At 39.7% G+C, this 25050-nt stretch overlaps 1 protein-coding gene across 2 annotated transcripts in view; it reads right to left on the reverse strand.

The window, feature by feature from the left end:
- LOC117508751 (synapse differentiation-inducing gene protein 1-like) overlaps window positions 1-24571 on the reverse strand; it is a 52704-nt gene extending 28133 nt beyond the window's left edge. For both annotated transcript variants that reach the window (XM_034168580.1, XM_034168579.1), the window contains exons 1-2: window positions 23836-24571; window positions 832-978 (exon numbers count right to left, since the gene is read on the reverse strand). In XM_034168580.1, coding sequence (XP_034024471.1) covers window positions 832-978; window positions 23836-24270 — 582 coding nt within the window. In that variant the 5' untranslated portion in view covers window positions 24271-24571. The remainder of the gene's footprint in view (window positions 1-831; window positions 979-23835) is intronic.
- Window positions 24572-25050: the final 479 nt, after the last annotated feature.

The following is a 25050-nucleotide window of genomic DNA, read 5'->3' on the forward strand; positions in this document are numbered from 1 at the left end:
TCCTCTCCTGTGGAACCAGCTCCCAATTCAGATCAGGGAGAGAGACACCCTCTCTACTTTTATGATTAGGCTTAAAACTTTCCTTTTTGCTAAAGCTTATAGTTAGGGCTGGATCAGGTGACCCTGAACCATCCCTTAGTTATGCTGCTATAGACTTAGACTGCTGGGGGGTTCCCATGATGCACTGAGTGTTTCTTTCTCTTTTTGCTCTGTATGCACCACTCTGCATTTAATCATTAGTGATTGATCTCTGCTCCCCTCCACAGCATGTCTTTTTCCTGGTTCTCTCCCTCAGCCCCAACCAGTCCCAGCAGAAGACTGCCCCTCCCTGAGCCTGGTTCTGCTGGAGGTTTCTTCCTGTTAAAAGGGAGTTTTTCCTTCCCACTGTCGCTAAGTGCTTGCTCACAGGGGGTCGTTTTGACCATTGGGGTTTTTACGTAATTATTGTATGGCCTTGCCTTACAATATAAAGCGCCTTGGGGCAACTGTTTGTTGTGATTTGGCGCTATATAAATAAAACTGATTGATTGATTGATTGAACTGTTTCAGTTTCACCCCTCAAGGATACCTTTGCCATATTCACTGTTTGACCATGGACTTTTTCAGGATACTGTCTGCTCTCTGTGTTGGGTCTTCAGTACATTCAGTGTCATTACACCAGGATCAGAAAGACCTGGACCTTCATTCTTCTACAATCAGCAAACACCTCTTTCTGGTGACCTCATAGCTTCACACATCTCTCATTCTCACAGGCCGAGCTCCCAGAGACATTGAATGTCATTGCTGAGATAAATGAACCTCTGTTGTCAGTTCAGGGTGGAGCATATGTACCTTCTGTGAAAGGTAGAAGGCAGCAATGCCTAGAGGCCAGAAGCAGCAGAGCATGGAGAAAAATGCCAGACCAAGGTAGTCCTGAGGAATCATCAGAGGGAAGTTGCTGTCGCTGTCTGTGTCGCTGAAGTCTTCAATAGATGAGTCCTGAGGATTCAAAGAAAGGGCATTGACTCATACGAAAGACTCATCTCCAGGTTCAGTCAACAGTAGCCCTATGACAACAATTACTCATGTTCAGTGGTGAGCACAGTTCCGCTAATTCGCTAACAGCTAATTAGCAAAGCTAATGTTTTCATTAGCAGATTCACTTTCCAGCTAACTTTGAAAACAAATTGCGGACCACTAAATTTAGTTCTGCTAACTTTCAGTCCGTTAACATTATTTATTTATTTATTTATTTTTTTTTTTTGCTGGTAAAGTGAGTATATTTAGTTTTATTTTATTTGGACTACTACAATGTTCTATTTTCTGGTTTACCGCAGTCTAGCATTAGGGGTGTCCAATTGGTTCAAAATGCTGCAGCCGGACTTTTGACACGAAGCAGAAAGTTCAACCACATTACACCCATTTTGGCATCTCTTCACTGGCTTCCTGTCCCAGTGAGATCAGATTTTAAGGTTCTGCTACTAACCTATAAAATTATTCATGGACTCACACCTCCCTACCTAGCTGACCTAATTAAACCTTACGTACCGGCCCGGGCTTTACGTTCTCAGGGTGCAGGACTACTTTGTGTCCCTAAGGTGAATAAGAAGTCTGCGGGTCACAGAGCTTTCTCTTATCGTGCCCCTGTTCTGTGGAATGATCTCCCTGCGTCAATAAAACATTCAGATTCTGTGGAGACTTTCAAGTCCAGACTTAAGACACACTTCTTTTCCCTTTCATATGGCTAGCATACTGGTACAGTTTTGTTTTATGCTTTTTACTCTTTTAATTCATGTTTTTAGTAATTGGAGCGGGCCGCGGCCTCAACTTTACCTAAATTCTGGGTTTTTTAGTGAAGCTTAGGGCTAGTGGCTGGTGATCACCTTAGTATTTCTTCTGTTTTTCTTGTTGATTAATGCTGGCAAATTATACAGTATTTTTTGTCTTTCTGATGCCTGATTCTGTTTTTTCTCTGTTTAAGGTGCAGCTCCATCCAGAGATGGGAGTTGTATTTGTGTTGGCGACCCTCCTGTCCTGTGCACCAACAACAATTCTTGTATATTCATCGGTGAATTGTTCTGTGAATTGTTTCTGTAATTTATGTTTGTAGCATGGCCCAAGCAGAGGGTCACCCTTTTGAGTCTGGTCTGCTTGAGGTTTCTTCCTCAGAGGGAGTTTTTCCTTACCACTGTTGCTCTGGGGGTTGGTAAGGTTAGACCTTACCTGTGTGAAGCACCTTGAGGCAACTCTGTTGTGATATGGTGCTATATAAAGGGAAATAAATTGAAATTGAATTGAAATTTAATGGTCAAAAATATATATTAACCCTAAAATCATTCATGTTAGTTCCTGTTTATGAATGCAGAGAGCTAGCTAACACTTCCAGTTCACAGGTCAAATCACACAAGCGCTTGTAAGAAGACAAGAAGTTACACCATGGACAAATCCGTATGTAAGCAGCTCAAAAGTCAGTATTTTTATTATTTATTTATTTTTCGTGCATTTGTTTTGTGTTTGCAAATGCAATATTGGTGAGCCGTAGCTCTGTTAACAGTTTATAAATATAGAGATAAACTGTCATTTGTAATACTGCGATTTACTGCTTTTGATGAAGATGACAGTGTTTGGGGTTTTATTTTTTATTTATGTATTTTTCTTGCGTTCATTTTGTTTGTGATCACCTTTTGAATTTACCCAGTAGCCCCTGCGATGCTTAAACTCGAAACTGGTTTATCAGTAGCCAACAGTGTAATCCGAGTCAATACTAAAAGTTAGTGGTTAGCAGTACCTTCCGCTAAATTTTTTTTAGAGGTTTAGCGTTATAAAAGCTAAGTTTTTGTGCTGTGCCCACCACTGCTCAAGGTTGTGTGACATGTATGAATATTGGAAGCTTGTGCAACAACAATTTCTTAAACTTCTTATCTTAAATTTCTCTTATCTTTTTTAGGAGATGGTTTTGTATGAATGTGGCACACCAGATTCAGCAAACACTCATAAATCCAGATAACTGAATAAATTACGTGTGCAATGTATATGTAAATCAGCATTTCACAAGAAAAGTGAATTACCATAAATAAGACTCAAACATAAAGCTGTGCACTGTGTCTGTATATGTCAGAGGTACTGCGTGCAGTCAGGATACTGGGATTGGTGACAGAGGAACTGTTCTTGAAGATACACTTTAGTAATAAGGAGACTGATGATCGGATATCAGATATGTAAAGAAAAAAAAATTGTAATTGTTATTGACATAAAAAGTGGAATTAAGGGACCTGTAAATGCCACTGAATGTGTAAAAATAAGTAGTACATTGCATGCGTTTTCACCCAAGGGAAGGACTCCCTTGATGAAATAAATATGTAATGGTTCGACATGAAAATGGTTGTAAAAAAGATCTTGCCACATCAAAGCTATTGATGTCTGACACTGAGGATGGATAAGTTTCCACACCGATCTGACGCCTCATGGCATACCCACACAAGTTTTACATATTTTCCCAATGCGGGACTAATAAAGGAATATCATATCTTCAACTTTCTTCAACACTGGCTAAATACATTTAGAATTCCACTATATTTAAAATTATCGAGTTAAACAGGATAATATCAACGTTATTTATTTAGTATTTTCAAACTGAAATTGCTTCAAAGTAAAGAAATTTTCAGACTTAAATTGAATGACAGCATGAATGAATGAATTAATTTATTCGGCGGCGCACAAAGAAAAGAAGAAATCTCTCATTAAACAAAACAAACAAACAAACAAAAAAAAACAAAACTCATAGCTATTTTCTAGTTTTGGGCAGCCGAAGGGGTGTAGGCTGAAGCAAAAGCTTATAAACACCCACCCCTTATATCAACTGAGGATATATATCATCAGTTAATTCCAAAATCAGTTGATTTCAAAATACTCTGTCAAACAAATTTGCAACTAATAATAATAATAGTACTACTAATAACAATAGTAACAATAATATTAACTACAATAACAATAATAACAATAGCAATAATAATACCAAACAATTTACATACACAACACAGCAGCACAAACTCATCTTACCTCATCAGACACATACCTAGAGAACATCATTTCTTTATATTGATATTTAAACTTATTAATATCTGGACATCGCTTGAGTTCCTCTGTCAGGTTTTTCCGTATTTTAGGGTCAGAAATGGAGATACTATCAGTTATCAAGTTGTTCACCAATGAATATGGCTTTATACACCCTGAAGAAAACCATACACCCTGAGGCTGAAGGGTGCTCTTTTTTGAAGAATGAATAATGGTTTCAATGTAGTTTTATAATTGCTGCCCCAAACGTCAGCACAGTAAGTTAAGTGCAGTTAAGTTAAGGTGCAACCAGTGAACCACAGAGTATGTAGTGCTTTGCAATCAAGAACATGCTTTGCTTTATTTACTACTGCAATACATTTTGATACTTTCTTTTGAATATGTTGAATATGAACTTTCCAATTAATTCTTTCATCAATAATGACACCTAACAACTTATTCTCTTTGACAAGTTCTCTGTTTAGCCCTTGTATATCTGAATTTGTAACTGAATTTGTATGTCTTTCTTATAATTTTCAAATAACATTATTTTAGTTTTAGACAAAGTTAATGATAATTTTTTTTAATATCAAACCATCTCTTTAACTTTATCATTTCAGTTCCTAAATCCGATAATAATTGTTGCAGATTTTCTCCTGAACAAAACAGGTTTGTGTCATCTGCAAAGAGCACTGCTTTAAACACATCCAAAACTTTACATAACTCGTTGATGTATAAATCATTTTGGTCCCAACACAGAACCCTGGGGGAAACCCACAAAAGATGTCCAGATATGAAGAACAGTAGTCCCAGAGTTTAACAACCTGTTTCTGGTTTTGTAAGTAAATTGTAATCCAGTTCAGAGTCACAGCATACTACATAATTGCACATGATTCTGAGCAGTAAATTTTGTTCCTAGTCCTCCTACCTATGGACAAAGAAGAAAAACCCTCAAAATATTTGAAAATTGATGAATGGAAGGGAATCCTCTTTAATCTCTTGAATGCATCATTTATAAATCAGTCTATTCATATGAATGGTTCTTGCATGAGGCCCAATATTCATTACAGATGCAAGAATGCAGACGCTTTTCCCGTCAGTAATTTATGGCATGGTATTTAAAGGCTTAATGTATTTCTGGATATACACTGAAGCATGTCTTGTATGTTCTGATAATGTCAGTTTTGCTTTTCAACTTCTTATTTTACTCGGATATGCCTGACTCCTTTACCTCATGTCAGAGTGTCTGATGCCCACTGCTAAGTCTTCTTGCGATTAATTATTTTCCTAATCTTCTCCTGGTGCTGACTTGTATTTGTTCTATACAGTACTTCCCCTGTGTCTCTCCTGATCCCTTGGAAATGTTTGCCTGTTCTGATTTACTATATTGTGAACTTAACTATCTGTCTCTCTTTTCCTGTTCTGGACTTAGCCTAGGCCCTCACAGACACTGTCGCCTGATCTTCTGTGTTTTGACAATGGCATGTACCTATTTTTATTTCTTAGCAAAGAACTGTATAAATGTACTGCATGTGTTGTTCTCTGCATTGGGGGTCACCAATCGTGGTTGATCCATTATGGATTTGGAAACAGAAATAACCAACTGTGTTGTTAATCCAATCCCATGACCACACTGATATCGACAGTTCTGCTTTCAAAATTTCAGTGTTTTAAATGTATGTAATTTGTTTGGACCAAGTATTGATGTTAATTAAATAATTTTTATTTTATTTATATAACTGGTTATTGTAGAGACATGAACAACAGCCGGCTGATACTGACAAAAGCCCTTCCAACAAACCAACCAAATGAAGGAATAAATAAATAACGGATTGTTGCCAGTCAATGATTACAATAATTAGTCCTATGTTCAGTAAAATGGAATTCCTTAGAGGTTCTTCTTGAAGCAGATCATGCTCTATTTGAAAGTGGTCTGAGATGGTCTATTCAAATTAGGTGAATATCCCATATATTTTGTTGACATTATCATAAGCATACATTGCAGGTACAGTGGGATTCGAGTTGGGCTACCAATTTGTAAACCTGGGAATTATGAAATGGCTCTCAATAAGGTCACACTACCTTTCTGCGTCCAAGGACACAGAAAGGTAGTGTGGTTTCACAGGTAGTATGGTTTCCAAAGGTAGTTCATTTGGATTGTCTCAGTCCATCCAACTGTAAATGGGTACCAGCCTTGGCTGGGGAATTAACCTGTGCAGGACAGGTTTCCTCTCCAGTGAGAGACTTATACATTTTCATCTGCTTCATGCTACTGTAACCTACGTCACGGTGTACGCCACAGTCCCCGTCACTGTATCGAGCATAGGAGGCAGGCATGCTAACCACAAGTCTATAACCCAAGGCCTCTTGAGTCTGTCGCTGAAATTTCTTTTGGCCTTGAGGAATGAATTTTACACTCTGTACAGCACCTCCTGCTGGCACATTGCACTACAGTATCCGTGGATAATCACTGGAACCAATAGGGCTCAAGGCGATAACAGACCTTCTTCAACTTCATCTTTGTCTTCTTCCTCTTCTACCGTGTGCACAAGAATCAGTACTCTGTTCAGTAAACTGGGAAGCCTTTTTGGGTAGTCATCATCATCATCATCATCATCATCATCAAACAGCAGTTAGGCATTGCTGCCTATCTGCCAGAAGGCCCTCCATCCTACCTGGTCAGCATATAGGGTGGACCTCTCGATGCCTTCCAATGATGACCCTCGAATATCAATAGTATCATTGTTGTCCATCCACCTCTTCCTTGGTCTTACTCTGGGTCTCACAGGAGGGCACCAAAGCCACCTTGCTGGATCCTTATGGTATCCATTCTCTTCACATGACCACACCATCATAGCTGGCTCTGCTCAATAATCTTTAACACACTCTGGACCCTCAGCTCCTCCCTGACTCCTCAGTCGATCATGCCTGATCACTCCTCTGATAGGTCTCAGTGCTCTGCAGCTTGGACTGACCGCTTCATCTTAGTGGTCACTGACTGCAAAATGGAGGTGTACATGACCAACATCACACCCAGTGGTATATCTTTGTCCTTGAAGAGATGGTGTAATATTCCTACGTTCTTGACATAGTCTCCTATCTTTCCGTTGATGGCACTGTCCATAACAGTGGTGTTGTTGAACTCCACTCCCAGGTTCCTGAAGCACTACACCGTCTTCAGGCACTGGCTACCAGCTATAGTTTTCACCCCACGAGATACCACCATCACCTTGGACTTAGTTCAGCATCACTTGTGGCAGCGTCACTCCAACAGCGATAGACAGCTCAGAGGCGGTTCATCCAGGCCCGCAGTGTTGGCAGAGGTGGTTCATCCACACCCACGGCGTCAGCGGAGGTGGTTTATTCGGGCCCACGGCGTCGGTGGAGGCGGTTCATCCAGGCCCGCGGTGTCGGCTACATCCGAGGCTAACGGCGGCTACATCCGCGGCTAGCAGCGGCTACATTCAGGCCCGCGGCATTGGCGGAGGCGGTTCATCCAGGCCCGTGGCATTGGCAGAGGCGGTTCATCCAGGCCCGCGGAATTGGCGAGGTGGTTTATCCAGGCCCGCGGCATCAGTGGAGGTGGTTCATCCAGGCCCGCGTCATCGGTGGAGGAGGTTCATCCAGGCCCGCGGCGTCGGTGGGGGTGATATATCCAGGCCCGCGGCATCGGCTACATCCGAGGCTAGTGGCGGCTATATCTACGCTAGCGTCGGCTACATCCAGGGCTGGCGGCGGCGGCGACATCTGAGGCTGGAGGCGATTACATCTGAGGTTGCCTACGGCTACATCCGTGGCTAGCGGTAGCTACGACCGTGGCTGGGGCAGCTGTGAATGAGGTTAGCAACGGGGACGGTTGGTGTGCGGCGACCGGACCTGTGGTGGTGGAGGCTACGGGTGATAATTGTTTTTGTAATCAATAGTGGCCATACTGAGCCACTATAGTTGGCATGGCACCACCCAGGAAAACAGATAAACTCGAGGAAGATATAGAGGAGATAAAGACCTCATTAAACTGTATATCAAAAGACATGTCTAATTTAGACAAGCTGATGGTGGAGATTAAAGAACTCCAAAATCTGGTTAAAGAGAAGGACAAGATCATTAAGAAACTTGAGCAACGAGTAGATGAACTTTAACAATTCACTAGAAAAGATGATGTTATAATATCTGGACTAGAAACAAAACATCGGACATATGCAAGGGTGGTGGATTCTGGTGGAACTAGTGGGGAGGATGCATCACTTGAAGAACGACAATCTTTGGAACAAGTTACAAATTTTTTATATCAAAAAGATGTTGTCATCCATCAAGACACGATATCAGACTGTTATTCTATTCCAACTAAAGATAGAAAAAAATAAACTAACATTGTTATATGATTTACAAGCAGAAAATATAAAAATGAGTTATTAAGACAGACAAAGAATTTGAAAGGAACGAGTGTCTATATAAATGAGCATCTAACGAAAAAAAATGCAGATATTGCTTGGGAAGCAAGACTATTAAGAAAACAGAAACACATTGTTGTTACATGGGTCTGGAATTGTAGGGTGTGGATTAGAGTAAAAGAAGGAACAAACGGTATACAAATCAAAAACATGGAGGACCTTACGAAATACAGACCTGAATAGACAATCAAATATGATGTCTGTTGGTAATTGGACCAACAAAAAACATAGAAACAGATGATAAAATATATGACATAGACACTAATATTGATGAAAGTATATTTGACTTAAAAATGATTGGTTGTGAGTATTATACAGTAGAACAGCTGAATAGTGAAAAAAATTGCAGAAGATACCCTGTCACTCATACATATAAACAGCCGAAGCTTGTATTGTAAAATGTCACAAATAAAAGATTATTGAAATCAGTTTAAAAATAGATTTAGTATTGTTGCAATCACTGAATCTTGGCTTAAAGATGATCTCATGGATGAAGTTCAAATGGAGGGATATGAGCTGTATTTTGTAAACAAGATATAAAAAAGGCGGTGGTATTGCTCTGTATATAAAAACAGATCTGATGTGTACAATTGTTGAAGAAATGACAATTATGAATGATGTCATAGAAATTATAACAGTAGAACTTGTACATGAAACATCTAAGAATATTCTAATCAGTTGTGTATACAGAGCACCAGATTCTTGTGTTGTGAAATTTACAGATAAAATAGTAGAATTATTCCATCAAATTAAAAACAAAACGCTTTTTATGTGTGGGGACTTTAATATTAACATAGAAAGCTCCAGTTGCCAAAGATTAAGTGATTTTGTAAACTCACTATAGTTTGGGGTTATTCCCCTTGATAACAAAACCAACCAGAATTACATCGCAAAGTGCAATGGTAATCGACAATATATTTACAAACAGAACAGATGAAATGATCAAGAATGGGATCTTCATGACAGATATTAGTGATCATTTACCAATTTTGTCAATATTTAAATATAAAAATAGGTACAACAAAAAAACTGTTATAAACTTTAAAAGAGATAGGTCAGTAAAAGCCTTAGAGGCGTTAAAATGTCACCTTAAAAATCAAAATTGGGAAGAAGTTTATGTCAGTGATGTCAATGTAGCATATAACTCATTTATGAAAATATTGATGAAATCATACAATAAAAATTGTAAATTAATAGAAATTAGTAAGAAAAGAGTAAATAAACCATGGCTGACAAAGGGAATAAAAAATGCTTGTGCAAAGAAAAACTATTTATACAGGTGCTTTTTAAAATTGCAAACAAAGGAATCAGAACATAAATACAAAAAATATAAAAATAAACTATTAGCAATAATTAGGAAAAAAAAAAGATTATTATAGTGAACAATTAAATAAGAGTAAAGATAATATGAGGGTAACATGGGGAATTATAAAAAGTGTGACTGATAGTGATAGTGAGCAAAAACAACTATTCCAAATTACTTTGTTAAGGAAAATAAAGAGATATATGACATAAAAGAAGTTGCAAATGGGTTTAATGATTATTTTTCAAATGTAGGATCAAGTCTGGTGGGAAATAAACCAATAATAGAAGATAAATTACATACACTGGTAAATACGGTCAATAGTATTTTCCTGGACAATGTGGAAAAAGATGAAATAAGAAATATTGTAAAAAAACTGTGTAAGCAAAAGATCAACTGACCATGAAGATTTAGACATGATGACTGTAAAAAGTACAATAGAAATTGTTATTGAACCATTTATTTATATTTGTAATCTGTCTCTGTCAACTGGGATTTTTCCAGATGAAATGAAAATTGCTAAGGTAGTCCCATTATATAAAAATGGAGACAAACATAATTTTTCTAATTACAGGCCAGTATCATTGCTTCCACAGTTTTCTAAAATTATGGAAAAAGTTTTTGTGACAAGATTGGATACATTTATTGAGAAACATCATATTTTAAATAATGCTCAGTATGGATTTAGAACAAAACATTCAACAGCTATGGCAATTATGGAACTAATAGTGAAAATATCAACAACAATAGATAATAAGGATTATTTTGTAAGTATTTTTATCGACCTGAAAAAGGCTTTTGATGTTATAGACCACTCAAGATTGCTTCACAATGTTTCTGTGTAGGCTCTCAGTTGTCCAGGTGGTTTCCATAGTAGAGAAGCTTGAATCTTCGACTGGACTGGGTTGCTTGAAACGTCCTCGCGTCAAGCAACCCAGTCCAGTCGAAGATTCAAGCTTCTCTACTATTGCTTCACAAGTTACAACAGTATGGAATAAGAGGTGTTGCACATCAGTGGGTAAAAAGCTACTTAGAAAATAGAAAACAGTTTGTTCAGATAAATAATACCAAATCAGAATTGTGTAACATTATTTATGGAGTACCGCAAGGATCGGTACTTGGACACAAACTGTTTATATTGTATATCAATGATTTTGTGAATGTATCCAATGTGCTTGGCAGCATTTTATTTGCTGATGATACAACGCTGTTTTACTCTGGATCAGATATACAGGAAGTAGCACAAGTGATAAATACAGAGTTGGAAAAAGTTAAACACTGGTTTGATATAAACAGATTGTCACTAAATATTAATAAGACAAATTTTATATTGTTTAATGATAGAGCGAAAAAAATAATAATGTGTCATTACAAATAGATGGAATGGATATACAAAGGGTAAAAGAATCAAAATTTTTAGGAGTCATGATTGATGAAGATCTTACATGGAAGTCACACATAAATTACATAAAAGGAAAAATAGCGAAAGCCATTGCAGTTTTGCATAAAGTAAAATATTCATTAAATAGTTATGGTTTATTAACATTGTACGATTCATTGATTGTCCCATATTTAACTTATTGTGTAGAAATCTGGGGCTCAACATATACAACCTATATACAACCTTTATTTATTTTGCAGAAAAGAGCTTTAAAAGTGATTAGTAACAGTGGTTTTAGAGATCCATCTAATCCATTGTTTATTAAGTATAGGGTACTTAAATTTTATGATTTAGTCGATTTGAAAATATTACAAACAATGTACCAAGTTAATAAAAATACTTTACCAACAAACATTCAAAATATGTTTGAAAAATGAGTAAGTAGTTATAAATTGAAAGGAATAGAAGTCTTAAAAAAAAAAAAAACCAAGATTTAGAACCAAAGTAAAGGAAAGGAGTATTGCAGTAAATGGTGTCAAATTATGGAACAATCTTAATAAAGAAATTAAAGAATTAAGGTCACTTAAATTATTTAAAAAACTATTAAATTAGATGTATTAAGTAAGTATGAAACTATGAAATAAGTCAGTGGGCTGCAAGAAAGTAAAAAAAAAAAGGTAATCTGTTAATAATGTTTGGAGTGTCTTAAGTTTAAAATTTAACCTGTCAGAGATGTAATCAATTAATGGTCATAATTATGAAATGGGTCTGTGGTATGTGACAAGTTAAAGAAATACAATCTGTTAAATAATGTTGACTATGATGCTGGATATTGAAAGATTGTATTGTTAAAAGAGGCAGAAATCATAAGACTTGTTCTGTTGTGGGCTGGGGTGTTTGGCTGGCTTGGTTTTTGTTTTCTGTTTCTCCCACCAGGTGGTATGCATTCAGGACTGAGTGGCTGAGCGTCAGGACCTCACCCTGAACACCTGAGGCTTGTTTTCACATGCAGGTCATCAGGACTCACAGCTGTGGTGTATTTTGTCATAATCAGAGATTGCTGCATTTAAACCTTGAATGCACAGTGTGTGATTGCCAGAGACTCGACCTTGTGAGCAGACGTGTGAGATCGACGTCAGGAGAACAATCTCACCATCACGGACGCAGAGACCGCTCCAGGTTTGACGCCACAGTCTGTGAAGGAGGATTGGGTGAGGTCTCACGCTCTTCAGCACACTTCCTGAGGTAATTTGGTTTTGGTGACTTTTATGAAGTAATGACAGTGGATTTGGTGTCCCTCACACCTTGTGTTAGTGAGCTGTCACGTTTATGCTAATTGTCTAATCAGCTTCTGCTGCAGTGGAGATTTGAACTGAGTTGTTCCGTGCCTGCAGGGTGAGAAGCTGATGTATAGCTTTAAGCCAGGAAGTGTTTGCTGATTGCATGCACCTTTGAGTTGTGTCTCTCTGTGTGGAGTTGGACTCACCTCATGTTTCCTTTCTTCACAGACTCGGTTTGTCGCGGCCACCTGGGGGGTGTCGGCGGGGTCCCTGGGTCCGAACTGCTGTGGCTCCGGACCGTTTGTGCTGTTAAGAGCGCGCCGTGTTTCCACCTCACCAGACCGCGGACTGTTTAGTTATTTAGTACTTCTCACTGTTATGTTTATTAAATTCTGTTATCCTTTGAACCGTGCTCTGCTTATTTTATGCTGGGTCCTTCAAACGCTGGGTCGGTTTTCCGACCGCGTCCGAAACATAACGTTCTTCTTTCTGCTCCTTTTCATTCTGGTGTTGTGGTGCTTTGTTTCTGCTTTTCTTTTTTTTCTTTTAAATGAATGAAATAAATAAAGAAAAAGAAAAAAAAAGAAAGTTGTGTTGAGCTTTAATCTTTAGAGTATCTTGGTGAAACACAATCAGGCTTAAATTCAAAGTCATCCTGCACACTCATTTGGGATGATTTCAAATTAGGTGAAAAATGAAATTTTAAAGTTAGCAATGGTACAAGGATGCACAAATGCAGTGGCAGAGTGCATTTCTTTCTTTCTGGCCTTACAGATGACGGGATAAAAAGTCACTGTTTTATGGAGAGATTTTTTTTTTCGTTATGTTCCTGTCCTGTGCAGCCCTGTGCTGGAGCCAGTGAAACAACGTGACTTAATGAGGTTAGTCTGCATGTGCACAAGCTTTGCTGACTGCAGGCCATTCATGACTGCGATTTTGTGAAACAATAGGCAAATTCACTTACTCATTGCTCGTGCTGGCCCCGTTGTTTGTTTTGTGTTGTGTGGGCTGCCAGAAGAGGAGGTACTGCTAACCCACCACCAAAGGGCGCCCTGCCTGAAGTGCGGGCTTCAGGCACGAGAGGGCGCTGCCGCCACGGACACAGCCGGGGGTGACAGCTGTCACTCATTATCTCTTGACAGCTGTCACCCATCTACACTACATCATCTCACTCCATAAAGACCGGACGTCATCTCCACCTCGTTGCCGAGATATCATCTACCTGTGAAGGTAATATTCTCTGCTGTATCTAAAACTGTCATAGTCTGAACTCTTTTTGCAGCCGCTTTCCTGTGGTGTTGCCTTATCTGCTGGATTGGCGTTTGGTGTGAACAGCGATGGCTTTGCTTCATATCCAAACCAGATAAGTGGTGTAACAGGAGCTGCACGAGTGTGTGATTAGAGGTGGAGGTGACTTTCCACCTTCTGACTGTTTTTGTTGCTGGGTGTGCACACACCCACATCTCACTGTTTGTGCTCCTCGTCAGCAGTACCAGATCCGACAGTCGGGGACGGTGATCACCTGGGAATTCGGGACTTGGCGGCTCCAGTATTCACCAGGTTCTGTGGCGGTGGAAATCGTGTGGTCCCGGCTCTTCTCAGGACAGACGTCTTCTATCCTCGAGCCTGCCCACACGTCACCTTGGTGTATTGACTGCTATCAGATTCTGTGATTGTCTGTATAATCGTTGTGCACATTCACAACATTAAATTGTTACCTTTTGGCTCATCTATTGACCGTTCATTTGCGCCCCCTGTTGTGGCTCCGTGTCACTACACTTTCCCCAACATTTTGTATGATTTGCTGTATGTTTTCCCAAGACACTCCTAGAACAATTTCATAAACCTGCCTGAACATCACAAAAATGCTTTCCTTAAACGAAATAAGACAAAATGTGAACCAGATTACAGAATTACCTGTGAAATTTTCAAATTCATAGAATTTATGCAAAATTTTTGTCACTTTGTCAATTTTTTTCCCCACAATTTATCTCTTATGCTAAGATTGATAAACCTTCACCTTTGTTTGTCTCACTTTTTGCTCAAGCTTGAGATTTCCCAGATCCACCTGCCACCTGTTTTCATCCAGCAACTTCACACTCAAAGGAAAAACTCCTCATGGTCTTCTCAAATTACACTTTTATGTCCCACGAGATTGATATTGATATTTTGAAGCAGTATGCCCACCAGGACACTGTGGTGCTGTTTTGGAGTTAAATGATGGAAGCCTGCTTTACTCGTACCATTGTCTAGAGTGTGACATGCACGTCATTCACGTCTGTGCATTAAGATTTCTAGATCTAGATTCTAGATCTCGAACACAACTGCCTGATATTTGTAGGCATGATCAATCAGAGACAGCCTCACAGACAGCTTGAGTCTACTTGCTCCACCTTCAATAAAATCCCATCGCCCAAAAACGCAAAGGATCTCAACCATAAGTGTAGGAGTCTGGAGTGCAAATGGCATCACTCAAAATAAGAAGCCTTTCATCTTGTGTGGTGCGATGTTATTGTTGAATATAATCATGTGTGACTGGCAACTAAGAGGATCAATTACTCTGATTAATGAGCAAAAATGAGCATAAACAAAGTTCATGTTTGACACTGCAGTTGCATGTATTCAAGGGCAATGAGCTCTAATTCATTAACCATTTAGTGCTAAGGAATTCTTAGATTATTTTGAAGAGAAAATAGAGGATGTTAGATTAAAAAAAATCCCAGCATGCATCAGTCACACTACTAGATCCTGTAACTGATGTAGGTGGCATCTTTGCGAGGAAGATGAGACTTACCAATTTTGACACTATTTAGCTGGGCATACTGATGCAAATTGTGAACTCTGCTAACACCCCTATTCCACAGGGCACCGTTCTATTACGGCCCCCCACAATCCAAGAAAAACACAAAAACAGGATGAAACGGCTGACTCCGGCATGCCTCCCATCAGGCTGGCTTATATAAAGTGCAGTCCTGGCAACCCTCTTGAAAACAAAAGTAAAGCTGTGCCCGGCTGTGTTCTCAGCTGGAACTGCAACAAACGCTGCTTTTGCTTCAGATTTGTACCCTAATGAAGCACAATCAAACACGTTTCAAGCTGTACTCACTGGAACTACCCTGACTGAAGTTGTTGAGACTGCAAACACCTGGAAGTGGCCGTGTAATGACGCAGATTTGGAGAATCGCGATGAAATTTTGAACAGCTCAAACTTCACCCCGATTTCAAAACTGGTATTAATGATGGCTGTAACTACTGCATATATCAAGTTTATTCAAGATGGGTCAAGGAATTATGGCAATGCTTTAAAACATGCATCGATTTGCTATTCGGAATAAAACGGGAAGGAACGGCGCTCTGTGGAATAGGGGTATAAAAGCACGACTTGTCTATTTGACCAGATACCAATGAAACTAACAACCTGTGGGCTACACTTGGACGCTAAACATTATTAACCTGTCACTAACATCGGCTTCTTTTCCTACGTTTTAAACTTATTTTTCAGAAACCTAACTTAGATCAGAGTTCATTGAAAAATTATAGACCATTATAGAATTCATCCTTCTGCTCTAAAAGTCTTGAAAAAGTGATTTCATAGCAGCTTGTGGATTATCTTTCGGACAATGACCTCTTTAAGCTGCTGCTGCTGGTGTTTCCAACACACCATTCCACGGACACAGCACTTATTAATGTTGGTGGATGATCTTCTGCTGGTGATGGAGTTGTATACCATCATAGTGCTGCTGCTGTTGTTAGATCTAAGTGCACATTTGACATGGTTGATCATTATATATTCTTGGACAGGGGTGAGAGTTTGGTATTACTAGCTTGGTTCTCTCATGCTTGACATCTTACTTACTGAGTCACTCTCATTGTGTCTTGTATAAAAACGTGACTTCAAATCTTGTTACGGCAAAATATGGGGTGCTGCAGGGGTCTATACCAGGCACTCTGTTAAGGTGCCCTGACAGCTGCACGACTTTGATCCGCGCACTTGCACGCACTTTGTTGTGACGATCCCCCCTGCTGTGTTCCCAGCTGGACGCCATGCTTTGTTCCACTGGATGCCTTGCATTGTGCGTTGGATGCTGCGTTTATAAAATAATCATTTCGTTACGTATTAATCATTTTGACTTGAAAATGCATCTAATCGCTTCTGGAATCACAGAGAACTGTTCCAGCTGCTGCTTCTCTCTTTCTCTCTCTCTCTCTCTCTCTCTCTCTCTCTCTCTCTCTCTCTCTCTCTCTCTCTCTCGCACTTAATAAGGTGGAGAACACATTTGGAACCGTCTAAAAAGGTAATTATTTGTAATGTTTATATTGTAATGGCTTGGTAAAACAGCTGTATGTTCATTCCTTCTTATGATTAGCTGTAAAAGTATGTTTATGATGGATTTAACATCTCGTTATAATCATTCAGAAGAGCCGCGCTTTGATGCGGTGCGGTGACGCAGTTGCTCGCACTCACACGCAGTGTTTATGAATTGTTTGCGCAATGTTCACTTGAAGTTCATGTCACTAATGCCTGATGGACTTTTTGAACATTTCAAAATTTTCTTTGGGCACATGCACAAAGTCATGCACAGTGTACAACGGTATACAACGGTTTACGACGTGTTTACTCTCCTGCACGGCAGAGTGTGTGCAAGTGCAGGGATCAAAGTTGTGCAAGTGTCAGGGCACCTTTATTATACCTATATATAGCACCTGTTCGTCAGTTATTGTGGCGCCATGGAATTACTTTTCATTGTCGACATGCAGCTTTACATGGCAATAAATGCAGATGATCTTTCCTACACTAGGACTTTAGAGGACTGCCTGGCTTCAATGAAAAATTGGATGTGTAGCAGTTTCTTACTGTTAAATTCTGACAAGACTGAGATGATGGTTATTGGTTCTGTGAGACAGAGGCATCAGTTTGATGAGCTAATGTTAGTCTTGAACTTGTGTGTCACTCATCATAGTGATAAAGAGGAAATCTTGGGGTGACCTTTGATCTCACACGGTCCTTTGACTTACACCTTAGAGAAGAGAGTCACACTGTGACAGATCAATGACATGTATGAGGAACTAATTGTGTTCACTTTCATCCGAAAAAAGTCCTTTTCCCATTTCCAAAATGTCAGCTGATGTCTGCCAAGTTCATCAGAAGTTTTGTCCGTGGTTAAAACTTTGAGCAGAGATCAGGCGGAAAGCTTTCTTTGCCTTTTTGTCCTCTGCTTGTCTTTTATTTTCCTGCAGCTATCTGACAATTCATTCTGGCCTTCTGGCCAGGACTCACACAGTAAGTGTAGCTCTCTCTCTCTCCCTCTCTCTCAGCGAGGAGACACGGCAGAGTTGTTTGAGTGAAGAAACATGACATCATGCTTTAGACTGCCAAACTCCTCTAAAATGCAGCATATTTGTCTGTAAACTGGGAAATCCTTCTGCTGAGCGTAGATCTTCATGTAAATTTGACGTCATTGGTCCATTAGCGCCCCAACTCGACAAAATCAACGGACAAAACATTTAAATACATAACAAATCCTTTTGCTCTGTCAGTCAGATTGTGATTTGGCCTTAACTAAGAATGCTTTCTGTCACATCCTTAACATTACAAAGATTTGAACTATTCTCTCTATGGTGGATGCAGAGACATTAATTCATGCCTTTGGCTCTTCTAGAATAAACTACTGAAATGTTTTATTTTCTGGCTTACAACAGTCCAGCATCAGAGGTCTCTGATGGGAGGGAGATTAGACTTTGCTCATTTGAAGCACCATAACTTGACCTCTAACCATAACATAACCCAAAACATCATAACCTAACCCCTAACCATAACACCCTAAACATAGCCAGTCACCATAACACTACAATCCTTAACTGCTACCCTAACCCCAAAGGTAAACTAACCTCTAATCTTAAGGTAACCCTAACACTCTTAACTCAACCCCTAACCATAAGACAGCCCCAACATCCATAACTTCACTTCTAACCATAATGCAACCCAGACACCCTTAATATACAGTTGTATGCAAAAATTTGGGCACCCCTGATCATTTTCATGATTTTCCTTTATAAATCATTGGTTGTCTGTATCAGAAATTTCAGCTAAATATATCATATAGCAGACGAACACACTGATATTTGAGAAGTGAAATAAAGTTTCTAGTATTTACAGAAAGTGTACAATAATTAAGCAAAATTGGGCAGGTGCATAAATTTGGGCACCCTTGTAATTTTATTGATTTGAATACATTTAGCACTAATTATTGGAACACAAAATTGGTTTGGTATGCTCATTGACCCTTGACCTCCTTACACAGGTGAATCCAATCATGAGAAAGGGTATTTAAGGTGGCTATTTACAAATGTTTCTCCTCTTTGCATCTCTTCTAATGAGTGGTAACATGGGAACCTCTAAACAACTCTCAAATGACCTGAAAACAAAGATTGTTCAACATCATGGTTTAGGGAAAGGATACAAAAAGCTATCTGAGAGAATTCAGCTGTCAGTTTCCACTGTGAGGACAACATAATGAGGAAATGGAAGACTATAGGCACAGTGATAGTTAAGGCCCAAAGTGGCAGGCCAAGAAAAATCTCAGACAAGCTAAAGCGAAGGATGGTGAGAAAAGTCATAGTCAACCCACCGACCTGCTCCAAAGACCTACAACATGATCTTGCTACAGATAGTGCCTGTGCATCGTTCAACTATACAGCGCACTTTGCAAAGAGATGATGTATGATGCTGTAATGCAGAGGAAGCCTTTTCTGCATACATGCCACAAACAGAGTCATTTGAGGTATGCTAAAGCACATTTGGACAAGCCAGCTTCATTTTGGAATAAGGTCCTGTGGACTGATGAAAGTAAAATTGAGTTATTTGGACATAACAAGGGGCAGTATGCATGACTGAAAAAGAACACAGCATTCCAAGAAAAATGCCTGCTACCTACAGTAAAATTTGAAGGTGGTTCCATCATGTTGTGGGGCTGTGTGGCCAGTGCAGGTACTGGGAATCTTGTTAAAGTTGAGGGTCACATGGATTCCAGTCAATATCAGCAGATTTTGTAAACAATGTTCAAGAATCAATGAAAAGTGGAAGTTGCGTCAGGGTTGGATCTTTCAACAATGACCCTAAACACTGCAGAGGAACCAATGATTTATAAAGGAAAATCATGGAAATCATCAGGGGTGCCCAAACTTTTACATAGCACTGAAACCTGTCACTAACCTCACTCAAAAGGTAACCTAACCCTTAATTATAATGGAACCCTAACACCCATATCAGAAACCCTAATACTACAGAATCCAAGGATTCTGTGTTCTGGGTATTGTGAGGCCTATGGAGCCCGTAAAGGACTTAAATGGTAGACTGCAGTCCTATAGTGTTTTTTTCATCTGATGCAGATACTTAAAGCACTTTACACTGATGCTTTACATGTTTTTTTCAGTTCTTAGCAGTTTAATGTGGCATGGAGCAGAATGAGACACTTTTATGTGTTCTTAATGTCACAGTAACCACCCCCCCAACCCCCACCCCGTGTTTGCAGTACTGCATTTGAGCCATTACTCAGAAAGTATTTTCATGTACATTTTAGTTGCTGTTTAGAAAGTTCTTGATGGAAACACATAAATGTTGGCAGCTTACCGCTCTTGATTTTAATGGCACAGAGTGCTGCTGCATTTGAGTGTTTCCAGACAGACAGAAGTAATAACCATTAATCAGCCCACAGCAGTGCATAATTAGGCATTGTCTTTTAACCTTGCTGAGAATGTCCGTAAGTCAGCTGTAGTGACGGTCATGTCTCTGGCTCTTCAGCCTCGAGAGCAGGGACGTAGCCAAGAAAAAAACTGACCAGAAAAAAAGACCGTTTACTCTTAATTTAAGATTTCATATGAATCAGTCTTCAGAGTCTTTTTAGATACACTATCAATTTTATTGTATTGATAGATCAGCTGTTGTTGGCAGCTGCAAAATGTGGGTTGCCAAAAAAAGCATCCCTCTTTTATTATCCTCTACAGACACTTTAGGAACAAAATGGAGTTGTCCACATTATAGTTTCTATATTTTGGTCTATACTTTGTTTTGTCATCTTGGTTAATAATAATGAAATCAAAAGTGAGATGCTGATTAGAGGTGGGCGATACCGGGAATTTTGGTATTGATCCGATACCAAGTAAATACAGGCCCAGTATCGCCGATAAAGATACTGATACCAATACTTTTTCATATTTAAGCTTCATAGATCCAAAGGATCCAAAAGACCTAGGATAGAATTTTGCCAAACATTGTATGTGACAACAAAATACTTTATCACAATCAACATTTTTGTTTAAAAATATATCACTCAACACAACTTAAAACAAAATCTCCTGAGGTAGAGGGCTGACTCGAGGAGAGTGCTGAGTGGGCGGGCAGGCTGAACCTACCTGCATGGCTGTTGGCTGGTGCCGCTGAGCCACGTGACAGCGCAACAACAAAAGACCAGAGGGGGGGAGGGTGCGTTGCTCCGTGTTGTGTGACACAGTGCAGCGCTGCTCTTACAGACAGAGAGTAGACTTTGTTGAATCTGCGTGCGCAGCAGTCAGTGCGTGCGGGAGAGAAAAAAGCTTGAGTATCGATCTTTTTACACGAGGATCGTTCAATATCAATACCAGCATTGATATCGATATTATCGATATTAGGATCGATCCGCCCACCTCTAATGCTGATATCAGAGGTGATTTCACTAAGACTGCTCAGCTTCCTCTAAAATGTCAAAAAATGAAATGGTCAAATATGTACAGTTTGTTATCATTTCATCGAATCCAAATGCATTAGAACACATTCATCTTGAAGATGAGTTTGTTCAGAATCAGCTACTTATCACAAACTGATTGATTCTATTTTGTTAACTTCTCATGAATGTTTTTTCTCATATGGTCTGTGGTAAATGCATTTTCCTGTAGAAGCCGAGCGTCCGTACACTTCAATGGAACTGCCTGGAAAGGTTTTTTTCATTGCCATGACACGCGGCAGTCATTGGATAAAGCCCCCGGACGCTGAGGGTGAATGGAGCTGTGGGCGGGCCTGGATGCTGGAGTTCTGCACAATGATTGGACGATCAGTTGAAAGGCTGTGGAATCCCGTTTTGACTGACAGCTATAGGAATGTGAGAATTAGTTTGCACATTTTTGTATATTTATGCATTGTTAAATTTATGCCAAAGTGTTTTGCGTGCGCTATAAATCAGTCTGTTTTAAAGTCGCACAGAGAAGCACACTGGATTAGACGTTATGTGAGAAGATCTCGGCGAGTTACTCTCTGTTTCATTCTTCAGTGTATAAAAGTCATTGCACGTTAATTAACATCCCGGTTCACAACATAGCATCAAAGAATTCATAATTATAAGTCTATCAAGGGATATGTGGTAATAATTAGTGGTTGGTGATGTATTTTATTCATGAAAATTAGTGATGGAGAAACTGAAGCAATGGTTTAGTGTTTTGAAGCTTTGATACAATTATATATGGCGACATCTGGTGGCCAATCTTTAAAAAACATTTGCATTGAACATCAGGAAACAGTCAACAGTCAGAACTCTGCTAAATAATACTTTGTCAGAGAAGTTAAATACAGTAATGAGCCTTATTTATTTTTGCCATTTTTGTGTCACAGTGTGAATTTCAAAAATTGAATCACTTGGTTTAGAAGGAATTTCCATCAGCTTTTTGACTTGTGTTGTATAACCAAAGCTTTTCCTGTTCGCAGTTCGAGTTGAGAGTACAGCTTCTTGGCTCTAAAGCTAATCTAACCAAATTCCAGCAACTGTGAAAGATGCAAGTATTTGGGATATTGGACTGTTGAACTACTGAGGATGGCAGAGCAACTTAAATAAAGTACTGGTTATTATTACTTGGTATTTAGGGCTCCTCACAATCATTATGTAATAACATGATTTTGGGGGGCAATAAGGATTATCAGTGGCCCTCCATCTGTGATTAGCAGCATGACATTTCATTAATAGCCCTCGGCAAAGCCTCGACAGGGCCCCAAATACAATCATGTTATTATCATCACTTGCACTGGCAGCACGGTGGCTTAGTGGTTAGCACTACTGCCTCACAGCAAGAAGGTGGCACTTCCACTAGATCTAGGGTCCACTATTAAGGAGAGCATGCTGAAGTTGTTTTTACATTTATGGCAGGCTATATGTTGTACTAGAGTAGGTTAAGTAATGTTGCAAAAGTGTGACAACAGCAACAACAAAAAAAACATTTAGTTATGGTGAATTCCCATTATTTGCTGATTTTCAGTTCAACAGAATTCAAGACAACAGTACAATTAAAGGTTATTATATAACGGCTGAGTGGATCCTTGTCATTTGATTGGTGGGTTGTATGTCACGTGACATGGACTATTTGTTCCATTTGCCGTTGTGTTTCATTGACCGTGCAGTCGTTCTTTTTTTGCGTGCAATTTTGGTGCTCTATGAAATTTGCTATTGCACACCCTGACCACCGCACAGGCTCACACTACCGCGGGTGGCGTTTAGCCAGTGGCGGGCACAGTTGAGCTAATCCGATAACAGATAATTATTGAAACTTATGTTTCTGCTAGCGGATCAGCTTTTCAGATAAGTTTTAAAACCATCATCGGGCAATTATCTTCCGATAAATTTAGTTCTGATAACTTTCGGTCTGATAACATTTTTTTTTTTTTTTTTTTGCTGGTTTAACAAAGTTGAACGGTCATAAGTGTTTATAAACCCAAAAATCAAACATTTTAGTCCATCTGTTGTGTATCTGTGGCAGACTGGCTGCCTGTCGCTTGCTGATGACGTCATCATTAAGAGCAAGACATGAGTGGCCGGATGACGCATGGAGCATTGTGGGTAGTGTAGTTCAGGTTCACTTTGGACATTACACTGTTGCCATCTACTTGACACAAACAAAACTGACTAATTTTAACATTATTTTATTTCATTGTGGCTGACAGCATAATTTAATCACCAAGACTCGGTGGGGGAGAGAAGCTGTCACGGTGCAGCTGTGTGTACAGAGGGACTTTTCTTCACCTTTTAGACACTGGATGTCTAGCAATTTCAAAACTCAAGACTTATTCAGAATGGCTTTTAATTCCTTGTAGTGCTGTAACTTTTTTTTGCTTTTATCTGCCTTTTTTGGTTTTATTGTATGTTTGCTCTTATTGCCGTTAATTGTATTTCTTGATTTTACTGTAAAGCACTTTGGTCACCTTTTGGTTGTTGTAAAGGGCTATATAAATAAATGTTGATAGACTGATATATAAATTAATTCAGGTCAGACTGCTAAGGCAAGACTTTTACTGTGCACATAATAGTCAAAGCTTTGCAAAATTTGGTATCTTGTCATGTCTTTAAACATAATGCCAGTGTTGTGTCTTACATCGGAGTCAGGAAGCAGGTCATCTTCGTCGTCCATGCTGTAGGATGCACTGTGGAAATCCTGTGCCTCAGCTAGCAGCTTCTTCTCCAATACAGAACCAGGGCGAATGTCTACAAAGGTGGTCTCCAGGTAGTCCTTACTCAGGAGAGAATCTGTTTGGTTCCATATGGGGCCCGGGGTGTAATAGGAATCCAGTGTATGTGGTAAGGAACATGGGTCCAAGACTTGATGCTGTTGAAGCTCAGGAGGATGTCCACAGTACCTCCTCCATGCTAGAGAAGGATAGGCCCTGTCCTCCTCACACTTGACTAAAATGCCCTTAAACAGTCGACTGGGGGGCGGTGCAACCCCTGGCCTTTGACACAGCTCTGGTGCCTGTCTGTCATTGGGACTTTCTCCCAGAAGCGGGTGCTCCAGCTCATCTAGATTCTCCATCCCTCTGTTTTTGTAAAAGCCACAAATGAGACCACCACATCAACAACCAAATGTCAGTTTTGTATGTTCTTGAAGAGCAGCCAGTGGTTTTATGGAAAGACACCTGCTGTTCTGGCTTTAGTGGAACAGTGATAATCCATTTTTAGTCCAGTTTTTCCACACCAAAAGTATTGCTCCAAAATCCATCCACAAAGGTTTACCAGGAAATGACTGGTGGTAGGCTGTGTCCCTGCACTGTGTGTGTGTGGGGGGGGTGTCACTCTGAAGTTATGTTGAGATCTAAGTTCCTCTCTCCTCACTTGTCATGGTTGTGTCCATGTACATGTTGATGGATGCAGGTTTACCTCTCAGTGCAGTATGAGAATGTCTATTCTGATGATGGAGAGAGTGATAAGGTGAAAGCAGGCTGAATAAAATGCTGAGGAGGTTCGTGGGATTACTGTGGAGGATGTGTCTGTCTTTCCCTTCAAGACTAAAAAGAGTTGCTGATGGAAATGAGTTGATAGATGGGAAACAGTCAGAGTGGGAAGTTGTCAGGACATGCAATGTGGTGCTTGAAAAAGTGAACTGAAAGAGCTCGAAAGCCGAGGCCAAACTCTTTAGGTGACAAAGCTGATGTGCAGCAGGGAGCTCAGAGCTTCAATATGCACAACCTCTGGCAGTAAATCCACTCCAGTCACAACGAAAAGATTGTTCCATCACTGTGACGATGTAGAATCCAAAGTCCTCCAGTGTTGCTTTACGAGAGTTTGTTTCTGACATCAGTGCTCCCCTGGGACA

Source organism: Thalassophryne amazonica, chromosome 4, assembly GCF_902500255.1.
Source record: "Thalassophryne amazonica chromosome 4, fThaAma1.1, whole genome shotgun sequence".
Taxonomy (NCBI): Eukaryota; Metazoa; Chordata; class Actinopteri; order Batrachoidiformes; family Batrachoididae; genus Thalassophryne; species Thalassophryne amazonica.